A 20,315-nucleotide genomic window follows, 5' to 3' on the forward strand; every position below is an offset into this window, starting at 1 on the left:
CTCTTGTCATTAATAATTCTTCTACATACGATTAAATTCAGATGTAGAAAGCGTTTGTAAATAGAAGAGCTGTGGGATATTTGAAAATTTTTTACATTATTGTTGTGTAATGGTCACATTTGATGGTTTCGCGGCTCTTATGTAACAAGATAAACACCCTCCTGTTCTTCCGGTGATAACCGGAAATTGTTTTTGTTCCTGTTTACATTTGGAGGACTGCGAGCTTGTAACTTGTAGCTTGCAGCGTTGTCAAAATAATGCGTGTCTGTTGATAAAACTTGTTTATTTATTGTCGCTTTTAAGTGCATTTTCTCTGTGTGGTGTTTCGGGGACATGGCCGTGGTTCGCTGGTGCTGTCTCGGGGTTACGATACCGCTCTTCTTGTTGCAGTGGCCGGGGCTGCACGTCGTTGCGGAACAGGTCGCTTTGGTGGAGGTTTTTCTGCAGCAGCGGCCCGCCGTCAGCGCCCTGCTCCAGGGAGAGGTTGTGGAGTCAAACAGGGCCAGCAGGAGCCCCGAACCCCAAGACGAAGACCTGGAAGAATTGGAGGGGAACCTGGTGTTGGTGAGTCTGCCTGAGGCAAGCCTTTTACGGCCATCATGGTACGGTTCCACCCCTGTGCTGGAGGGAAGGTGTGTGACACAGCAAAGAGCAGCTTCTAGTATTTAAATTAGGGCGATATGCTTTTGTCCCGATTCGATTCGATTCCAATTTTTTCGGTGCCGATTCGATTTAAGTTGCGATTCTCAATATCATTCTTTGATATTGCTGATTTTTGTAGATTAAAAACAAAAAAATGTATAAAAATTTTTTTTTGCATGTCATTTTTCTTTATTTCAATGAGGAAAAAAAACAACCCAGTAGCCAGACCATCATTCTGCTGCTATAATGCCCAAGAAGACAAGTAAAAAAATTTTTTTTAAAAAGATAAAAATGACAAAAATTTCATAGTGGATTATTTTTATTTATTAGAAAAAAAATTGATTTTAAAATTGTGAAGCAGAAAAATCCCAATTTTTAATTCGACTTTTCCACTCCTAATTTAAACACTATTTTATTCAAGCAAAATTTCATTTAACATTGAAGAAAAGCCCCTACTTAACCTGTAACATTGACATGTCACGTGGCTGATATGAGACACAGCAGATGAACAGGTTTATAAAATGTTTGTTTTTACTGGAAAAGATGTAGATAAGAGGAAAGAAAAGACTTGTCTTCATACAGTTTTCTGTCCTCAGGTTCGAGATGGGGAAACACATAAAACCAGAGGAGAAGATGAGGCCAACACTGGGACACAGGAGCCATGGATCGGAGTGGTTCCTGTGGAAATGGACGACAGTAAAGCCTCCACTGGGAACCAGGAGTCATTTACTGATGCAGTAGTCAATAAAGTAATAAGATCATACTTTGTTTAGGTTTTTACTTCTTTTCTTGTGGTGTGAAGCATCAGACTAAGTGTCACTTGTCAGTGGCTTGTGATCAAGCAGTGCTTTTAGTAACCTTAGCAACTGTGACTTTCTTTTGTCTCAAGATGAAGCGAGCACTGGTCCTCGGAGCTTCAGCGCTGATCATCTTGGCTCTCAACCAAAACACCGTCAGTGAGGTAAAGATCCAGAAGTCACATGGAGATTTTTTTGACAACAGAAATCTAGGATCCAGCCAGAAAGTTGGTCCTGTTAGTCCAGGTTTTCCATAACCTTCAAATGTCTCTGTCGCAGATGGATTTGTCTCAGGTGCTGTCGAAGCCTATCATCGTGATTCAGACATCGGAGAATGTCACCAAACTGATTGGAGCTCTGCTCAGGTACAGAATAACTGCATGCATGCAATCTTCACCCAGCGATCATCTGATGTGATAGTTGCACCAAAGTGATATTCTTTTGTAGGAAAGTGTGTAGATTCTTACCAAGTGGAAGTAGCGGTGACAAGCAGGCTCACATCATGGTTGATGTAAATGTTCCTGCAGCCTGAAAGGCTGGTTCTGTTTAGCAACTCTTCAAAACTTTAAGCTCAGATAATGACGGATTGTAATGTAAACAGAAAAAGAACCAACAAATGTGTGTTTTAGTCCTGCATTGTGACTAAATTTCACTTGGTAAGAAGTGTTTAATCCCTTAAGAACTCTCTGAATGGTGTCCACACTCACTGGCCCCTGCATCAGGTTCTCCTTGCTGGTGGAAGCTTTATTTGTAAGCGCCACTTCACAGCAGTGTCCTGTCAGGACACTTTACAGACACATCAATACGAGCAAATTCAGAATAAATAGCTGAGTTGAGGAAAACCAACAGATTGCTGCTCTGCTGGACTGAGATCTGGTGACTGTGGAGCCGTTGGAGGACAGTGAACTCATCGTCATGGTGGAGATGATGTGAGCTTTGTGACATGGTGCATCATCCTGCTGGAAGTTTCCATCAGAAGATGCTACACTGTGCTCAGAAAGGGATGGACATGGTCAGCAGCAGGACTCAGGTAGGCTGTGGAGGTTAAACCATGTCATACTGGTACTAATGGGACCAGACAAGAAAACAAATCTTCTTGGCCGTGTCAATATGACTAAATGTATTGATGTGATTGGCTGATTGGGTGTTTGTGTAAACAGGGATGTAACGGCTGTACCTAATAAAGTGGCCAGTGAGTGCTGCTGTTTGACGTTATAAACCTAAACTTATAAGTCTATTGTATATTCTGTATGTTGTACTGAAGTTCTTATTGGATGTTTACTCTGAACATCCTGCAGGGGTCTCCGTGCGACAGCAAAAATCACGTACGAGACGATCCTGCAGGATAACCTGGTGAGCTCCATTTCCTGTCAGCTGACTGTGTCTCAGTTGTTAGCGTGCGGGCCGAGCTGACTGAGCTCATGCTGCTGTGTGTTCGGGCAGGGAGCCACCCTCACGCTGTGGTCCACCTGCGGTCGGTCCAGAGGAGGTCTCTACGGAGAGTGGCAGGGGGTCATCTGCACCGGAGAAACCAACTCCCAGGTGCAGGTGGGGAATGGCAGCCCCAACATCAGCGTGTTTGTTTAGTAAAACTAATAAATAAAACTAATGGAAGGTTGTTGCTCCTCTCTGCAGAAGTACCTGCAGCAGCTGTGGGACACCGTCCTCCTGGTGGCGCTGATCCTCTGCACAGGCGTCATCGTTCAGGCTCGCTGGCAGCACCAGGACCACCAGCTCAACGACGACTTAGAGGTACTCCAGCTTTACTCTTTATAGACCCTGTTGTCCCTGTCGTTGTGCTCAGGAGGTTCTGTTGGTTGCTGGTTGGTTCTGTTGGGCCTGTATGCTCTCTGTGTGCATACAGCTTCAAATCAAATCAAAATCATAGATACGTTATTCATCCCAAAGGGGAAATTCAAGTTTCAAGTCAGCTCATCCAAGGTTTGACATACAGACATGTAAAATTTATGACAAGTTTACAGAACCAAGCTGAAACTTAGGCCACGCAACCAGTTTTACCGGTGCCGCCGTATAACGGATAAGAACAGAGATATATTAGACCAGGGGTGCCCAAGTCCGGTCCAGGAGATCTACCATCCTGCTGTTTTTAGGTGCAACCCTTCTCCAACACACCTGAATCTAATAAGTGGCTCGTTAGCAGGCCTCTGCAGAGCTGATTGACATGCAGAAGAGGAATTCAACTGTTTGACTCAGCTGTGCTGGACAGGGGTTGCAGGATGGTAGATCTCGAGGACTGGACTTGGGCACCCCTGCATTAGGATCATAGGGGGGGGTTGAAGGAAAAAAGGTCATGTAACTCCGGGCCGCGCCACTGGATGACGCAGTCCGAAGAGACAGAGAAAAAAAACCTCATACACTTAAGCCCAAACTTAAACAAGACACACACAGAGGCGGTGAGTCATGTGGGAGGGGACCGGGGGTGGATCAGGAGGGGGGACAGAGCGTCTATGAACATGTCTTCTTCCGTTCTCAGAGGGGGTTGCACCGGCCCAAGGCCGCTGGGAAGCCAAATCCAGATATGATTGTTATTTGGGTTCCAGGCAAGGAAAACAATTTGCCCTCGACCTTGAGTCCATAGCCGATCTCAGGCTGGCAGCTCCAAACAGCCGAATGGGGGGGGGGTCAGTTTCCACCTATCCTAGCAGACATCTTCTCCATGTTGTTGTTGATTCTGCGGACCAGCTCCAGGACTGACGCAAGATGTTTGGGTGAGACTGGTGGCCTGCTTACGGTCGAGTCCGGTCAGCGCATGAGTCTGTGCACTGCTAGCTCGGCACATACCGATGCAGAATTCAGGCAGCCTGCCAGTTGTTGCCAGAATCTCACGGGTCTTTAGGTAGATCAGAACTCCGCCAGCGCCAATCAGCAGAATCCTGATCACCAATAATCAGACGTTACGTAATGTTCTGCTGTTGTGTTTCATCCCTCAGCTCCTTCCTAAACAGGACGTTCTGAAGAGAATGTCGTCCCTGAAAACCAAAACGTATCGTCGGCCCAAACGCTGGTGTGACCCGTCGCAGCCGATGGAGACGGACAACTGCGCCGTCTGCCTGGAGCCGTTCAACCACAACCAGGTCAGCAGACATGTTCTCGACTCCTGAAGGGAAGGATGGGGGAGAAAACATGCGGCTTGGGTCAATCTTTTATTCCTTCTAAGCCATGGAAACTACAGCAGAAATGTCAGCTTGCATGTTGGCATCAGAGTAGTTCAGGTTTTCTGAAAGGAAAAGCATCAGAACGGTTTCCAGACTACCGACATGGTGAAGCTGCTTCATGGGTTTTAAAGGAACAAAAAGTAAAATTGTTTCACTGCACGGTTTGAACGCTGCCTGTAGAACCAAAGACAGTGTTTCATGAGCCACACCTCCATCTATAACGCCCCCCTCCACCTGCCTCGTCTGCAAACAAGCAAAGTGAAGAAACACTTTTGGGTGAACATGTGGAAGTAACTTGAGAGGGAAGTCTGGGCTTCTCTGCTTAGGCTGCTGCCCCTGTGACCCGACACGAAGATGGATGGATGCAGCTTGCACTCCTTCTCCTCCGAGTCAAACTGCAGTTCCTGTTGCTCCTGCAGCTCCTGTTGCTCCTGCAGCTCCTGTTGCTCCTGCAGCTCCAGTTGCTCTTGCAGCTCCAGTTGCTCCTGCAGCTCCTGTTGCTCCTGCAGCTCCTGTTGCTCCTGCACCTCCAGTTGCTCCTGCACCTCCAGTTGCTCCTGCAGCTCTTTCAGCTGTCATCACTTTGACCCGACGGTTGTTGTTTCTTTAGAGATCATGTCAGATTCTGAAACATTTCGTTCTGTTCACTTTAAAAATACGTTCAGCCTCATCGTTAGTATATTAAACGGATAAAAAGTGAAGTATTTCCTGTAATGAAGATATAGCTGCACTCTTTTCTCTTTTTGTTTTGATATATTTCATGTGTTTTGTGTGTCAGTGTCTGCGGGTGCTGCCGTGTCTGCATGAGTACCACAGAGACTGCGTGGACCCCTGGCTGTTGCTGCAGCACACATGTCCTCTGTGCAAACGCAGCATCCTCAGTGAGTTCCCGCCGCTTTAAGTTCCTTTATTTACATTTCACTGTTGGATTATTTAATATTTTCATCGATTAAAAGTTTTCTAAAAGGACAGCTAGTCGGATCAGGTGAAGACAGACTGTCTGTCCAATGTGATGTGAAACAATGAAGAGTTTAATACTTTTTTATTTAAAAAAATAGGAATAAAAATGGGTTAATTTTTTCTTCTCATGTTGAACTCTCCAGGTAGCGTCTGCAGAGACAGCTAACGGTTGTCTGGCCTCCGACGCCGCAGCTCTGAGAACCGTCTCGACTTCGTTGACCCTCCAACAAGCTTTTTGTTTGTTTTAAAAAATGACCTCATCTCAACACTTCCTCCTTCCAGCAGTGGTTTGTGGGAGCAAATCAAACCTCCCGATGAGTCTCAGACACTCAGCGGTGGTCCAATCGCAGTACGTTGAAGTGCTATCCTGGCACCGTTGTGTCTGTGAACTCTTCTTCATGGGAAGCTGTTACTTTAAACCTGCGGGGGTAAATATGACCTACAGAAGAGATAATGTGAAACATTTTCAGTGTGAAAATACTCATGACCTCTGCTAGTTTGTGCATAGACATTCAGTTCTTTCTGCTTTAAGCTCGGACACATTTCCTCTTCAGGGTTCGCTTTAGATGCTGATAAGAAAGGAGGGTGGACTGTCTGAGGGTGTCCAGCTGCTTCGTCTGATGTTGTAAAGCTTTATATTTGTGGTCCAGGAATAAGTCTGTATCAGTATTAGCACTTAACGCGCCTTATGGTTGAGCTGCAGCGAGGTGGAAACACGACGATAAAAGCACTTGATTTGTTTCTTACAGAAGCTAACGTAGTCGGTTTCTCTGTTTTAAACAATTAATGACTAAGATGTGATTCTGCTGGACATTTTGTAGCTTAAAACTCCCTTTTTACTTCTTTTAAGCTCTGGTATGTCTTACATATGCTACCTTAATTTATGTAAACAGGTTCCACACTGCCCTCATCATGCATCCTTTATATCGGTGTGGTTATTATCGAAAACAACCACTAGAGGGCAGAGTTCACTTCCTTCAGAGAGCAGCTAGCGTGGCGGCAGAAGAGAAGATCGTGACAATGATCAGAGATGTATAGAAGCAGGGCAGTAGACAGCGAGGGACTGCACAACCTGAGATCTTTTCAGTAATTTATACATACGTCACTCACGTATCCTCGTAGGAGGATGGAGCCAGAGGAGTTCATTTGCACGGCGTTTTCCCATGAAGGGCGGAATATTGTTTAAATTCTGGTGAGATTGTTTAGATAAGAGAAAATTATTAGATTGCCAAATGTTATTCTGACCTGACCAGGAGGCCACTAAACCAGCTGGTTTTTGGCCTTACTTGTAGTAAACATGCTTACCTCGATCATTTCCAGTGATGGACTCTGCAGCCTCCTACTTGGGCCCCTGACTCAACTTTCCCCTCATGGCCACAGACCTGCATCAGTCGATGTCATTGGAGTCATCGGATGGCCAAGCGCAGACAAAGTAAACATTGTAGGACCGTTGACAGGGCGTATGCTTCCGGTTTGCACGGCCAACCATATGAATCCTCGCTGGTGTTTCTTCATGGGAAACTGATGAAGACCTTCTCCTGGTTTATCTGACTTCTCTTCAACTGGAACAGCCAAACACGCAACGACTCTCTGGCGTTGGTCTTATTTTCCTGGTAAAGTCCACTCTACAGAGAATTCTCTGGACATCCAAGCTTTCTGACTTTCATTCGTAGTTACGAGTATCTGTGAGTGACTTGCATAAGTTATGAAATTATCTGTTAATGGACCCTTTTCTTAATTTATGCATGTCACTCACACAAAACTGCTTCCGGAAGCGAACATGGTTATGTGTTCATCTCTGTTAAGGAAGTTAAAACAATGCCGGACATTTGTTGTGTTTTACTGTTCAGATCATTGAGGTGAGAACAGGTGGTACTCTGTTAGCTCAGAGCACACATCTGCAATTGGCCAAAAAACGGACCAAATTACGCACGTAGATGTCGCAGATGATGGACAAAATGCTCCTGAATAGAGCAGAAATAGGCCTTTTAAACAGTTTAGTAGGATAAAATTTGTAGAAAAGAAAATGTTTTCCAGTTGTCTGAAGGGGTTCTGCTTCTTCAAAACAACGTGCACGTGCAGCTGTTTGTTGTGCCCACAAGGACGACCACGTTCCAGTTACAGGGAGACGGTACATCTAAAGTCTATGCATCATGGTTCCCCAGGTGTGACTGTCCAGTCAGACGGTTTCAGTCCAGACCTCCTGTGCTGCACGTCATCCTCTCCCACTGACCTTCACCCAGTAAAGGTCAGTTAAAAATTGTCTTTTCTAAAAGAAAAAAAAAAAAAATCAGCCGCACGACGTGCATTAAAACCGTATAACGGCTCCTCGCTGTTTAATCCTTACTTAGACCATCGTAAAACTACTGAAACTGAAATTCAACCCAACTTTATTTTTAATACTCTGATTTAATTAAATGTTTCACGACAAATACAAATAGTCTGTACAGAGCCTAAAAGGACAAAGTTTTACATGAACCAGTATGCCTGGAAATCGTTTGCTAATTCAATGACTTGAGAGGAACTAGAAGCAGCCAGGAGAGCAAACCTCGGCCAGTGCCCACGTTGCCAGCTATCGGAGGCATTGTGTCTGTAACGTATTGAGTTACGTTGATATGAGACAAACAGATGCTGCCGAAAACATTAGCACCGGTAAATAAGATAATATAGAACCAAGATAGCTGCTTTGTGTTCGCTTCTAGAGTGGACATGAAAGTTACCGATTCTGGAGCTCCATAGGATCACTGGGTGCATATAAACACACTTGTGGTGCGTTTAATCCAGTTATGGAAAACTTTGGTCTTCCGAGGGCTGCAATCCTGCAAGTGTTCGGAGTTTCCCTGCTGCAACACATCGACTTAATTTACAGACTGGTGCAGAGCTGGCCGTTAAACTCTGCACCTCTGATTTGAGTCAGCTGTGTTGCAGCAGGGAAACTTTGGACACTTAAAGGACTGCAGACCTCGAGGATCACAGTTGCCCACCTCTGGCTTAAGAGAATTCTCTTGCTAGAAGCCGACAGCGATGACTCGTCTCTAGAGATGCTAGTTTTAGGAGTTTGTCCTCCTGTTTTCTCTCTGCTTGCGAAGCCAATCTGCTGCAGCTTGATGCTCGATGTCCAGACCTGCAGGGACATCCATCTTTTCAGAGTAAAAGTTCTGCACATTAAAGTTTTTTTTTACTCACCAAGGTTGGATAAAAGGATCCAACAACGTAGCTCCAGTGAAGTCTGAACTTTCCTACGACACTTAGAGACAAACCTGAAGTATGTCAAAAACATTTATTAAGTTGTTGCCATGGGAACTCCAAAAAGCAATTACATATGCTTTTTATGTTTTAATGTTTTTGTTACCAAACGCTCCGATAGATCTGTTCTCTTCATAGAAAATAGTCTGTGCATGTTGACGTGTCGCAGCACGCCTGAGAGCTTCGTTACAGCTTGTGCTTCCAAACACAGACAGCTTCAGAAATGAGATGTCAGAAAGCGGAATCCGTTTGTTTCGTTTCTGTGACGGCTGGACGACAGCGGCGCGTGGAAAACAGCAGTGCGTGCACGCCAATGCTGCATCCCGGCAGCTTTCTGACCAGAGCCGATGGTTTGCTGCCGATGTCCAGAACTTGATCATCTGGTCACTGATTGTTCTTCCAGCAGAAGAGGGAACTGCAGTCTCTTCAAAACCCTGGATGTCACTTCCTTTTATTCCTATGTAGTCTTATTCGTTGATGTCAAATCAATAACTCTGGATCTAAATAAAGAAAGTTTGTTACTTGGCAGAGGATAAAGAAGGTCTCATCATTCAATTAATCATTCATCTCATCTCAATCATCTCATCTCAATCATTCAAGAGCTGAAAAGTCTCATGGAGTCGTGAAGCGGATTGGCCGTTTCTGATCACGCAAAGCCGAAACAGCAAAACACAAAAAAAACCTAAAACTTATGAAAAACTGAAACTGTGTTGGTTTCCACGGCTACGTCAGGGCTTACGCCTGTTCAAGCGTCGCCACCTTCAGTCCAGAACCGTCCCACCCCGCTCGCCTCTCCGCTGACCTCGCTCCGACCAGTCAAGATGTCTGGTTGGAGCAAACGTTGCTACGGTCAGGAGGGGATCATGCCTTTGTTCCTCTTGCGGTCGGCCATCGTGCGCCGGTTGTGGTTGGCGACGTGGCTCTTGTTGGTCTCCTTTTTGCGACGGTCCAGGAATGTCTCCAGGGTTTGTCCTTGGCCCTTGGGTCGGCCTACCACGTTACCGGGACGCTCCGGTCGGAAGCTGAGCGGCAGAAATAATAGTTCAGAATTTAAACATCCCTCACAAACCAAACCATCTCCCTGGAAGCAGGAACAAACACTAAACCAGAAACCCAGATTAAACAACAAATAAAGGGTAAAAGTGAAGGTTTTCTTACCCTCTTCTCTGCTGCATGGCAGCTCTCTTCGCCTCAGCCCGCTCCCTCAGCAGAGCCGGGTCCTGAACGAACTGGTCCCTGTTCACATTGTTCTGAAACACAGAAATAACAAGTTCCTCTGGATTAACAGTTTCGACTCATCACTGCTGTACGATCGCCATGTTTTACACGCGATTTGGTGGACGTGTCAAAACGTGCAACAGAAGGCTGAATGTGTAGCCGAAAAAAGAAAAAACATTTTCCAAACAATTCAGAGGAGCATTACATGACTTTCTGACTGTAAAACTCAGCGTTCCAGACTTGTTCGATGACATCTATCATGTGCATTTCTGGAGCCGCTGCTGCCCAGCAGCGCCTGAGGCTGAGAAACCGACACCATACAACTGTTTCATCCGGGACGTGACGTTTCGCTTCACGGTATTATAAGGAACTGGATGTTTGAACACGCAACGTTTCTGATTCAGCAAAGAAACCCAAGAAGATTGAAAGAGACTAAACAAGAGTCATGGTAAGATGGTCTTCTGCTGACTGGAGAGAGCCAACAGGTCAGGCAAAAGTTCGATAGTTTATCTTTAATCCAAACATCTACAAGTTACTCGGGTGTTCATGACTCAAACTACAGATAAAGTTATGAAGGTGGGACAGAAGTCATGTTGGAGCATGTTCACGGTTCGTTTGGGGAAGTGTGAATGTGCAAATGAACTCCAAAGTGAACCAAATGCAGGAAGTGAGAAGATACGGGATTGTGGTTTCAGACAGCTGGATTTGATTACACTCCATGTTTTTCTCAGACGCGATGCATCGATGCGTTAACCGATAGATGGACCAGATTCTTCTTCACTGTGTTTCGCTTCTACTTCAGACATTCTGGATGCGGTGCGGCATCTGGTGAGGAGGGCTAGCCATCAGCTAAAGGTTTAATTTGTTTGAGTATTTATTTCTTTGAACTGGCACACAAACACGTCTACGTTGTCGTAGTCGCACGCCGCTGGCGGTCTCTTAAAGCCATGATCCATTTTAAAATCATTTTATGTTTTTAATGAACCTTAATGGTCTTCACTGTTACACACCACACTGTTCTGTACGATCAGCTGTTCTGTGCCAGGAGCAGAGATCCTGCGCTGTTGCTGGTTCTAAACTGGTCCTGAACTCCTCTGTTTTTAGATTTTTTCTTAACATGCAAATGTATGTAGGTCGTTCTCTTTCTCATTCTTTCTTTTTCTTTCTCTATTTTTCTCTCTACGAGGTGTTTTCTGTTTTCTCTTCTTCTTCTCTTTCTGTCCCTCTTCTGTCCTCTCTGGTCCGGTCCGGTCCGGTCCAGCAGTACAAACTTTGTAATACAAACAATTATGCAAAATAAATAGAAAAATAAAATAAAAAGGGGAGCATTATATCTATGATGCTTCCCTTGGCAAAGTAAATTTGCCCAGCAGAGTAGAGCATCCAGAAAATCCATTTTGCCTGCTTAAATGCTGGACAAGACAATAATAAAAAGAAAATTCTTAAAACCCATCTTTTCTTTTCTTGGCTTTTCACACTTGAGTTAAAAAGTTTCCCACGGCCATATCTGAATTTATTTTTTGGTACCTGCAAAGCCTCCTCCTGTTCTTCACCCTCCTCTTCCTCCTCCTCCACTTTGGTTCCTTTTCTGAGTACCTGTGGGACCGTGAAAGGCCTGCAAGGAAACAAAACTCAATTCAATCAAAGCTCTGCATCACCGTATCTCCATGCCGACAGGAGAGCGTTCCCGTACCTTCTGTTGAGTAAAGAGTCTCCGTCCAGGTCGTTGGCTCCCACTTGGTTCATGTCGTAGGTGTCGTCATACTCGTCGTCGTAGTCGTCCAGGCCGTACGCGGCAGCAGATTCTCCAGGTTCAATCACGACCTCATCCACCACCGTCTCATAGGCCTGATAGCGAGCTTTCTGCTCGGCGATGTGCTGCTTGTCATTCAGCATCTCTCGAACGCTTTCGCCTTTCCTGCAAAATGGACAAAAAACCGGACAAATTACGTCTGCTGCAAAGATCTCAGACTGATCTGCAAAGTGTCGCCAAATGCGCTGTACCTCCTGCCTTTCCAGATGCGGGACATGTCCACTTGGTCCCTGCGGAAGATGTCGAACTCGTCATCATCAAACACGTTGGACCTGTTGTCCAGGACAGCTGGGAGCTCCTCCTTCACCGGCCTGCAGATACAGAAGAGCAAAGTCCAAACCTCTGGCTCATAAAAAGTGTGTGCATATAGATATTAAACACACTCCATGGTCAGTTTCCCAAACAGCAAACTCCATACCGCTGCTGGAAGCCAAAGAGGGAACCTGTAGAGAGACAAATAAAGCTACTTGTTCACCTAAAAGCAAAGATTTGCCTGTTCTGTCCAGACTGATCAGATCTGATAACAGCCAGTGAAGCATCGCCTTTGCTTTCAGCATTTCATAAGATGTTAAAAAAAACACAAGGCAGAAAGATCATTTCCTCCTGATGCTTAACAATCTTTTTATCATCAACAACTGACCAAAAGTCATGAAAATCTTTTTTTATTGTGATGTAAGATGATGTACGACTTCATCTGGTCCACCTGTTCAAAGTGACCTGGCTGTCAGCCTGGTCTGAGTATTTACTGGGATTTTCACAGACAACCATCTCTAGTGTTCACAGAGAAAAGCCAGCAGCAGCTTTCTGGACCAGAATGTCTCGTTCCATGTCAGAGGAGAATGGTCAGACTGGTTGGAGATGATGGAAAGACAACAGGAAGTCCAGTCAGCACTGGTTCCAACCAGAACATCATGTCTGAACACACAACCCGTCCAGCCTGGAAGCAGATGGTCTCCAGCAGCAGAAGACCACAGCGGGTTCCCTCCTGTCAGTAAGAACAGGAAACTGAGGCTACAATTTACACAGACTCACCAGAACTGGACAATAGAAGATGGAGAAACGTTGCTGGTCTGATGAGTCTCCAGTTCAGCTCCACATTCACATGGTAGGTGAAGAATTAGGTGGAAACAACATAAAAGCAAGAATCCAGCCTGCGTTTTATCAACGCTTCAGGCTGCTGCTGGCATCTTGGGCCTCTTTGTAAAATACCTGCTGATTGATAAATCTGCAGCAACTGTCCAAAGCTATCGTAGCAAAATGTTTCCAACAAGCTGTCCAACCAATGACATCTAGAATTAGTGCAGTTTTGCTCCTCTCTTATGGAACCAGCTCCCACCGTGGGTTCAGGAGGCAGACTCCCTCCACACCTTTAAGATGGAGCTGAAAACCTTCCTTTTCCATGATTCTTATAGTTAGGATATGAGCATCTCCTGAGTTGGAGTCTGCATGTACGGGACCCAACTGTCCAGGTTCTGCTCATTGCTCTTATAGTTATGGGTAGTCTAGCCATCCATTACTTATGTAGCAATGGGGGTGTTACCTGATGCACTGAGAAGTACCTCACTCTGTTTCTCTAATATATTAATGTATAAATATATGCCAGTATTGTCGTCTCTAACTTATTTCTCCTTTTTTCCGCAGGTCTTCCTGAATAAGTGCAGTTGTGCATGTTGTTCTGTCTTTCCTGTCCTCTCCACCCCAACCAGTCGAGGCAGATGGCTGCCCTCCCTGAGCCGGGTTCTGACGGAGGTTTTCTTCCTGTTAAAGGGGAGTTTTTTCCTTCCCACTGTCGCCGCGTGCAGCTCAGGATGGGGGATTGGATCCAAGTCATGACTCGATGCAATCAGTTGGTTTCTGTTATAGGATATGTATGAATTGGCTTGAAATGATGTGTGTGTAAAGTGTCCTGAGACAACATTGTTGTGAAGTGGCGCTGTACAAATAAAGCTGAATAGAATTGAAAGGGGGTCCAACCTGGTACTAGCAAGGTGGGACGCTGCAATGCTTCCACACACACACACACGATAACCAAACATTTGCAGAGTTTAAGTGATGACACATTTAATAAGGTGATGACAAATTCCTCATTTATTTGTCATCATCTCATTATTTACGATTCCAGGCTTCCCCTGACTATGTGCCAAATGAACCCTAAGCTGCCCCCCCGATGTGCCTATCGGGTGAGTGTGTATGTTAGTCACTTTGGATAACAGCGTCTGCTAAATGACTGGCTGCATGTGTAAGCGTGTGGTCACCTCGGCATGGCTCGGTCCAGCTTTTCCAGGCTGGGCGCCAACTGGTCCTCCAGGATGTTGTTGATGACCAGCTCAGAGTTGTAGCCGTACTCCTGCAGGCACGCCAGCAGAAAGCCTTCGCCTAGATCCGGCAGCAGGTCCCTGATGCAGGACAGGAGAGATTCCAGCTCCGCCTCGCTCACCGGGCACACCGCACCCTGAAAACACACCCGCATCACATGGTTGTCAGGTACCTTCAGGATGGTTCTCTCCTCCCCAAAGATTCATTACTTATAAAAACCTTCCCACGACTCACGTTGTTTCCTTTTCTAGGAACGTCTAACATGGCCTCTGCACGCCCCTGGTTCTCTCTTCCTCTCCCCGGTTCTCGGATCAGTTCAGGTTTAAAGCCACCGGAGGCGCTGGCAGCAGCCACTCCACTTGTTGCTCCCTGATTGGCTAAAATCGACGAGGAGGCGTCACTGCGAATCTGGCTCTGAGGTTTCCGTCGGCCCACGCTGTCCCAGGCACTTTCCACCCCCTGGAGCAAGTAGGACGTCCTCGTCTCATCGCTGAGGGAAGGAGGTTGTTAAGGAAGGAACTCTCATCTGTCCGTCCATCCATCCATCCATCCATTCATCCATCCATCCATCCATCCATCCTCCCATCCACCCATCCATCCACCCACCCATCCATCTATCTATCCACCCATCCACCCATCCTCCCACCCATCCATCCACCCATCCACCCATCCTCCCACCCATCCATCCATCCATCCACCCATCCTCCCACCCATCCATCCATCCATCCACCCATCCATCCATCTATCCATCCATCCATCTTCCCATCCATCCATCCGGTCTAAAGTTGGATTATCAGATTCAGGAAGAATCCCTCTACAGCTCCTCCAGGGGAATCCTTTAGGGATATCTGATCCCTCCAGTGGGTCCTGGGTCCACCCTGGTGTCTCCTCCCAGATGACTAGAAAACCCCCAAGAGGATCCTAATCAGCTTCCTGAAGCTCTTCAGCCGACTTCCTCTGACTCTTTTCCTTCTAAACGAGATGAAATAAACTCATCCGCTGAAGGCAAAACCTTCCCGACCCGGAAAAGTCCACCATGTTCTTAGAACCAGTTTCACCAATAAATCTGTTGATCATCCTGATCATAATTTAACATATCAGCAGAAAATGTCAGGATGAAAAATCATATCCACCATCTACCAGCTTTTGGAGCCACTGCGAGTCATAAATATGATCTTGGCTTCATTCCAGCCATACAGTTTTATTTTTGTTCTTTTCAGACAAAAATAGAACTTTATATTCACCTGTTCATCTTGGTCTCTTATCGAAAATAGAATAAATAAAGGTGTTATCATGGATCAGTCATTTTGGATTTACCCTGAAGGCTCTGAATAAACGCTCATTTTGTGTTTGGATTGTAAACTTCATGAACAGGCTAGAAAGCTTCAGTACATCACATATCAATCCTGGTTTACCCTACAGAGTTCCACACTATCTTTACTGAGACACAGCTGATCCTGTACGCGTCATCACTCAGCCATCTCGCAGAGCTTTAAGGGTTAAACAGTATAAATGTAATAATTATATAAACTCCATTTGTATGGAGCCGACCTCCTGTTTGCAGTCTGATCAGGATACATGATGGGCAGGGCTTGTTGGAGGAGGCTGATGTCATCTGCGATGGGAAACTGTTCGTCGTAGTCTGACAAGAACCTGGAAGAACAGTCAGATGGTCAAAGTGGACGTTTTAAAGTGATTAAATCTACTACAAAACAGAAACGCAGATCAGAGCAGACGAGCTCCGACTAAATGTCCTTCTCACCTTTTCTCTGGTAAAAACGTTGTGAAATGCTGCAGCAGTTCCTCTGCAGACGTCTGCATGTTTTCTCTCCTGCAAAGCAAACAGAGGTTTGTATAAATATGTTTAACAAATCTTCCTAAGCTGCAGGTTGGCTTGGTTTATCTCACCCCTCCAGGATGGGCTGCAGGCAGGTGTGATGCAGCAGCAGGTGAGTCGTCTCCACCATCTTGCGGCAGGAGTGACTCAGCCTCCTCCACAAGTCCTCCTGCAGACTAAAGGAGAGACTGAAGATGAGTTTACTGGAGTCCAGCGGAACCGCCGAACCTGCAGAATCACCAGAAGCACATCCTCACTTTTTATCATCAAAGTCTCTCTTCCTCACCGCCTTCTCCAGGTCAGGCACGGCGGTCTCGTAGAACGAGGTCAGCCTGCAGCGAGATGACACAGAATGTTCACAAAATGCTCTTTTTCTGCATGAAGTCATGGGCAGGTGCTTCATCTGCCTACCTGGTGAGGAAGCCGTGGGAGTGGAAGCTGGAGCAGGCTGCAGGGAAGATGTCCAGGATGGCATGGATGGTGGTGGTGGAGTCACACAGGTACAAAACTAAATCTACTAGATCCTAGGATTGGAAATGAACGAAACATGAATCGGTGACCTGAAACTGCATGTCAGTGTCTGCAGAAGATCAATTACATCATCAATAAGCTCAAAGGAATTATGATGTTTTGAGACATTTTCACTCGGGGTGGGGAAATCGAAAATCAGGATTTTTTTGCAGGAAATTTCACAATTTTAAAATAGATTTTTTGTTAAAAAATCTTTATTTTTTCAAATAAATAAAAATTACTAACATTCATGTCATTTTTTAAAATTGTTTTTATTGATCTTTTGACTTGTCTTCTTGGGCATTAAACCTTTCCCAGCATGAAAAATGTAGTAAAACACATTAAATTCCATTACAATGAAACTTTAACAGAATACAGTCGTAATACACACAATAAATCATAGAATTCAACATACATTGCTTTAAAAAAAAAAAAAAACCTATTTGCCTCATAACTTTTAATTATCTCATCTTTTATCATTTGTTTAAATTTTACCATTGATTGATGTGATTTTATGTCTTTCCTGCAGCTCTTCCAGAGCTGAACTCCTCTTGTAGACAGTTTAGCTTTTCTTCTCACAGCTGGTTTTTATTTAAATAGATGTTCCTCTCAGGCTGAATATACTCTCTCTTAACTGGAAAAGTTTTTGGATGCTGCTGGGTTCATTTCTAATTTTTGACTTTGTACGTAATTTGAAGTATCTTAAATTTTAATAGGTGCTCAAATTTCAATACTTTCAATTTAATAAAAAGAGAATTTGTTGGTTCTGTGTAGATGGAATTTATTATTCTCATAGCCTTTTTTTAAAGAAGACAGACAGAATTTAATGTTGTCCTGTCATATATGCTCGTATGAAGGAACAATATAAAACAAACAATAAAGACTGATTTAACAAATATTTAACTTTATATAGAACTGAAATATTTTTACATATTTTTGACTGAATATAGTTTATATGTTTCTTGCATCAGTCTTTCACCTATCATCACACCAAGGGATTTTATTTCTGAGACTCTTTCAAGTTCTATTTCATCTATCACACGTGTCTTATGGATGTTGATTGGTCTATTCCCAAATATTATATATTTAGTTTTATTTAAAGTTAATTTATTTACATCAAACCAACTCTTCAAGTTGTTTAATATCTGCCTGACCTGCTGGCTCATGGTCATGGCAGTGGGCTGTCTGTGAGCATTCAGCTTCATTGGCTCCATGGCAGTGGCTCCTTCACACTGGAGACCACACCTGTCCAGGATTGTGTCAAAGACCTGAAGTTGAACAAAGACGTAATTACGATTGGAAATCCTAGAAAGTTTTACTTCAACATCCGACAGAAATAAACAACCACGAGGGAAGAATCTCACCTGCAACACAGTGGGTACTGTCTCATCCAGGTCATTGTAGTAGGACGGCTGCTGGCTGAATATGTTCTCTGGAAGGACATCATTGGAAATATCAACCGAGGCTGAAACTGGATGAAAAAAATGACAGGTGAACTCATAAAACACTTACCTACACTTACAGCTTACCTATCATTTTATGCAGCAGTTGGCTGTTGCCTCTTCCAAAGAGAACACACAGATCCAAAATTTTGGGAATGTCAAACAGGTAGTTGTCGTAGATAATTTCTCCAAACACAGCAGGAGTGAAGAAGTTTTCCTGAAGGACGCAGAAGGAGTCATGTTTAAGATTCAGTACACAACAGTGTATTCAGTCATCCCTCTGACAGCTACCTTCGATTCTTTATGTGTGGCCATCCTGAGGAAGGTCAAGAAGACCGCCCTGTGGACGGCACGCTGCATGTCGGCGACTGCTGGAGAGGGGGGAAGAGCGGTGAGGTCGAGGCCACGTGGAGCCTCCCGCAGGTACGAGTCTAAGCACTTCTGCAGCGACTCGTCAAACACCACCTGACGGGCATCAGAGGACAATAAGGACTGGAACAGTGAGAGAAATCTTAACATGACCCGTCATCTACAGCTACATACCTGACACCAGAATTTGTCGTGGGGCAGCGCAAGGAGCCACTCCAGATCCTCAGTGATAAATTTGGCATATTCCAAAAACTCCTCCACCTCGGCAGGAGAACCGTCCTCCGGTGGAGGTTTGTAAGGCACGAAGCAGCGCTCCTCCGTCCTGTCTGGGTGCTGACAGGGAAACGGATTTAACTGGGTTTAACTGGCGAGGCACCGGTCTGGTTGAATTGGGAGCACATGACTCACCAGTGCAGGAAGGGTGCGTTCTTTCCCCAACGGGCCGGGCTCGGTCACCTGCTGCTCGTCTAGGGGCACGCGGGCACAAGCCATGGCTGCTCCCTCTCTATTCCACCTAATAAACCACACAACAAAACATTGTTTTAAAATAGTGTTTTATTGGTTGTTTAATTAAAGTTTTTACTATTTCTGGATGCTTTCCGTTTTTTTACTCTCTATGATGTAAAAAAACAGTTGAGACACAGGATGGTGTACTGGCAGCTTCATTTTCATTTCAAACCTTGTTTACCTTACTCGCTCTTTGTTTACTTTTTAGGAACAAATCAGGATTCTGATAATGTACTTATGTGGTCACATTTTAACCGTTACATTGTGTTAAGGGTCAATTTGACCCATTTCAGTTTTTGTGATGAACAAACTACTGGTTATCCTTTCTTTTTCTTCATGAAAATTTGTGACTTTTCCTCTTCTGGACTCATGAACTTCTGAGTGAAATTTGAAGACTTTGATGTGTAGTCGAACATCTGTGCAGTGTTTGTATGCAAAGATGATATTGGGGGTCATTTTGACCCAGACACTGGGGGAAAGTCGCTGATTAGAGTAAAAAAAAACACAACTCAAATTAGCTTAAAAGATGATTCTATTCCTTTGTGGGAAGCTAAATGGGGGAAAAAAATCAAAGTGTAAGGAAAATTGTAGAAGCTAAACAAGAGCAGCTAACATGCTGCATACCTGAAAAAAATAATTTAATAACATAAATAATTTCATAATTTCGCAGCCGATTGTTTACTTCACGACTAACTAATGAATTACTTAGTTCAGTTATCAGTATTTTTCCATTTAGAGTTTATTTTCACCGATTTTAGTAAACAAAACCCGACAGCAAACAGGGAGTCTGGTGTGTTAGCAGGCTGTATTAGCATTAGCATGGAACATAATCACGCGCATGCAGTTAATGACAGACTTATTAAGAATAAACTTTTACAACTATTTAAGACAGGACTTATTAAGAATTAACTTTTACAACTCCCTAAAAAAGGAAACATTATATCGATTAACTTAAAATGCATCTTAGCATTTAGCTAACAAGTTCAAAAAGCGTCAATGAATGAAGACGTAAACGTGGCTAACCAGCTGATAACTTTCTAACTGATCACTCATAACTCATCACAAGTAACGGCTTAAATAAAACCGCTTACGTCTTTATATGACTCTGGAATTAGTCCCAGCCATCCCATCGGACCCGAAAGCTTCAGATAGTTTCTGTTTCCAGACGTTTTCTAATCGCCTGTGTCAAACAGGACGTGACGTGGTTTGTTTTCCTTTGGCGTGACGCAGGCAGAAAACTAATCATTAAAAGTCTTTATCGCCCCCTGGTGGAAGACAAAGAACAGACAACTAGATATAATAACGCACACTGTTCTGTTGTTATTAGTCATTTAAAGTTGTTGATTATTTACTTTTGTATTCATATTAAAACATTTAGATTCACTGCATTCTGGGGACAGATTTTATTCTTTGAATTAAGAGTTTACACATACAAGCAGGGGTGCTGCCAGGAATTTTGGGCCCTATGAAAGACAATGGCAT

General features: G+C 44.4%; 2 protein-coding genes across 2 annotated transcripts; one reads left to right on the top strand and one right to left on the bottom strand.

Annotated features, from left to right (window-relative positions):
• The first annotated feature begins 266 nt into the window (after positions 1–266).
• On the top strand, positions 267–5,803 carry rnf215 (ring finger protein 215). Its single transcript, XM_079251433.1, has 10 exons — positions 267–564; positions 1,239–1,391; positions 1,532–1,603; positions 1,719–1,804; positions 2,738–2,792; positions 2,883–2,987; positions 3,075–3,191; positions 4,391–4,534; positions 5,394–5,496; positions 5,719–5,803. The coding sequence occupies exons 1-10, from the start codon at positions 334–336 to the stop codon at positions 5,739–5,741; spliced, it is 1,089 nt and encodes a 362-aa protein (XP_079107559.1). The 5' UTR covers positions 267–333; the 3' UTR covers positions 5,742–5,803.
• A 42-nt stretch (positions 5,804–5,845) lies between these two features.
• On the bottom strand, positions 5,846–20,017 carry ascc2 (activating signal cointegrator 1 complex subunit 2). The gene is made up of 19 exons (XM_079251432.1): positions 19,925–20,017; positions 18,735–18,840; positions 18,501–18,659; positions 18,249–18,422; positions 18,045–18,174; positions 17,880–17,947; positions 17,670–17,783; positions 16,417–16,529; positions 16,263–16,337; positions 16,077–16,181; positions 15,931–15,999; positions 15,747–15,821; positions 14,403–14,658; positions 14,108–14,304; positions 12,044–12,163; positions 11,733–11,957; positions 11,567–11,654; positions 9,980–10,071; positions 5,846–9,843 (listed from the first exon to the last, which is right to left on the bottom strand). The coding sequence occupies exons 2-19, from the start codon at positions 18,816–18,818 to the stop codon at positions 9,672–9,674; spliced, it is 2,316 nt and encodes a 771-aa protein (XP_079107558.1). The 5' UTR covers positions 18,819–18,840; positions 19,925–20,017; the 3' UTR covers positions 5,846–9,671.
• Positions 20,018–20,315: the final 298 nt, after the last annotated feature.

Source organism: Telmatherina bonti (genome assembly GCF_933228915.1).
Source record: "Telmatherina bonti genome assembly, chromosome: 13".
Classification (NCBI taxonomy): domain Eukaryota; kingdom Metazoa; phylum Chordata; class Actinopteri; order Atheriniformes; family Telmatherinidae; genus Telmatherina; species Telmatherina bonti.

What these genes read in the sequence shown, in the direction of transcription:
- rnf215 (XM_079251433.1), top strand. Translation starts at nt 334, where the DNA reads ATGGCCGTGGTTCGCTGGTGCTGTCTCGGGGTTACGATACCGCTCTTC. An exon ending in ACCAAAACACCGTCAGTGAG is followed by an intron (nt 1,604 to 1,718) that starts GTAAAGATCCAG and finishes TCTCTGTCGCAG; the next exon opens with ATGGATTTGTCTCAGGTGCT. An exon ending in AGCCGTTCAACCACAACCAG is followed by an intron (nt 4,535 to 5,393) that starts GTCAGCAGACAT and finishes TTTGTGTGTCAG; the next exon opens with TGTCTGCGGGTGCTGCCGTG.
- ascc2 (XM_079251432.1), bottom strand. Translation starts at nt 18,818, where the DNA reads ATGGCTTGTGCCCGCGTGCCCCTAGACGAGCAGCAGGTGACCGAGCCC. An exon ending in TCCCACGGCTTCCTCACCAG is followed by an intron (nt 16,338 to 16,416) that starts GTAGGCAGATGA and finishes ATCTCGCTGCAG; the next exon opens with GCTGACCTCGTTCTACGAGA. An exon ending in TTCCTAGAAAAGGAAACAAC is followed by an intron (nt 14,305 to 14,402) that starts GTGAGTCGTGGG and finishes GTGTGTTTTCAG; the next exon opens with GGTGCGGTGTGCCCGGTGAG.